Source organism: Sinocyclocheilus rhinocerous, unplaced genomic scaffold (assembly GCF_001515625.1).
Source record: "Sinocyclocheilus rhinocerous isolate Xijiao unplaced genomic scaffold, SAMN03320098_v1.1 scaffold604, whole genome shotgun sequence".
NCBI lineage: Eukaryota > Metazoa > Chordata > Actinopteri > Cypriniformes > Cyprinidae > Sinocyclocheilus > Sinocyclocheilus rhinocerous.
Window position 1 is genome coordinate 1,199,683 of NW_015658518.1, and position 1,968 is coordinate 1,201,650.

The window sequence follows — 1,968 nt, forward strand, 5'->3', positions numbered from 1 at the left end:
GAATCCTATTATCCAATAACATTCTTCACCAAGCTGCCTAAATTTTGCAATGAAACAAATTATAGGAATTAAAAAAAGGTTAGTTCATCAAAAATACAAAAATCAGCCATCATTTACTCTTCCTTATGTTGTTGTAAACTTTTTTGACTTTCATTTTTCCATGGAACACAAAATAGATAAATAAATAAACATCTTTGTCTTCTCCATAAATCAAAAGTAAATATAGTTCAGATCAGATGGTGATGAACTCCAAATATGACCAAAACAGTACCATAAAAGTGGTCAACATGACTTGTGCTATTTATTTAAAGAGTTCTGAAGTCATACAACAGTTTGATGTGAGCAACAGTCAGAAATTTAAGTCATTATATGCTAAAAATCAAAGCTTTAAAGGGATAGTTCACCCAAAAATGAAAATTACCAAATGATTTACTCACCCTCAAGCCATCCTAGGTGTATATGTCTTTCTTCTTTCAGACAAATACAATCGGAGTTAGATTAAAAAATGCCCTGGCTCTTCAAAGCTTTATAATGGCAGTGAATGGGGGTCAAGATTTTGAAGCCCCAAAAAAGTGCTCCACATGGCTCCAGGGGTTAATAAAGGCCTTCTAAAGTGAAGCGATGCGTTTGTGTAAGAAAAATACCCCCATTAAAAACTTTATAAACTGTGTTTGCAGATGTATATTTTAAGTGCTGCTTCTGCTAAGATGTATAGTTTTGTGATGTAATAAGTGAAATTGTATTTTTGTTTTTATTTATTTGAAGACTGTTTGTCTTGGATTGATGTGTGGACCCCAGGAAGACTAGCAACCACTTTGTGGGAGCTAATGGGGATCCAAATAAACAATAAGCAATCTCTAGCTTCGGCTAACTGTCGTACACACATTCACGAGAGAGTGCCGTTCCAGCGGCTGACATAGGACGTGGGCGTACCGTAAGCTCCCCCCGGAGCCGTGTGGAGTATACTTTATGAAAGATGGAAGCACTTTTTGGGGCTTCAAAAACTCGACCCCCATTCACTGCAATTATAAAGCTTGGAAGAGCCAGGATATTTTTTAATATAACTCAGATTTTATTCATCCAAAATAAGTCATATACACCTAGGATGGCTTGAGGGTAAGTAAATCATGGGGTAAATTTCATTTTTGGGTGAACAATCCCTTTCAATGAAGCCCAACAGCATTGATTCTCTTGTCTCATAACTGTGAACAGAACAACTGACAGACAGAATGATAAAAAAGAATGACAGAATGACAGAACAATAGAAAGACAGAACAACAAAATGAAAAATAGAACAATAGAACGACAGACAGATACAATGACAAAACAGACAGATAGAATGATATATTGACAGACTGATAGAATGAAAGACAGAATGGCGGATAGACAGACAGACAGACAGACAGACTGAGAGAGAGAATTACAAAAATATTATAGAAATATGAAACGATGGCTAGAATGATATAACGAACGACAGAAAGAAAGATAGAACTAAAGAATGATGGCTAGAACAACAGATAGAAAAACAGGACAATAGAACAAATAAAATGACAGACAGATAGAATTACAGAATAAATATAGAACGATATAAAAACAGACAGATGATGTCAGACAGAACAACTGAGAGAATGATATAATGATCGATAGAATGATAAATAGGATGACAGATATAGACATAAAAAAAACTATAAACAGATAAATACAGACAGACAGACAGACAGATAGATAGATAGATAGATAGATAGATGCCACATCTTGCTTGTAATCATTGAGAGAAAGTTTGACATATCCTAATATTATATTTGACACTTTATGCACTGCTGAAGATACAAACAAGACAAAGTAAATAGGGCAGATAATGTTTTTTACCTTGTAGTTGCATACTCAGGCCGGTAACCTGTGTGAGAGACAGATTGTAAGAGAGTGAGAGAGAGAGAGAGAGAGAGAGAGGGAGAGAGAGAGAGAATA

General features: G+C 35.2%; 1 protein-coding gene across 3 annotated transcripts in view; it reads right to left on the reverse strand.

The window, feature by feature from the left end:
* srgap1a (SLIT-ROBO Rho GTPase activating protein 1a) overlaps positions 1 to 1,968 on the reverse strand; it is a 107,247-nt gene that overhangs the window by 24,529 nt on the left and 80,750 nt on the right. For all 3 annotated transcript variants that reach the window (XM_016530830.1, XM_016530828.1, XM_016530829.1), the window contains exon 11: positions 1,870 to 1,897. In XM_016530830.1, coding sequence (XP_016386316.1) covers positions 1,870 to 1,897 — 28 coding nt within the window. The remainder of the gene's footprint in view (positions 1 to 1,869; positions 1,898 to 1,968) is intronic.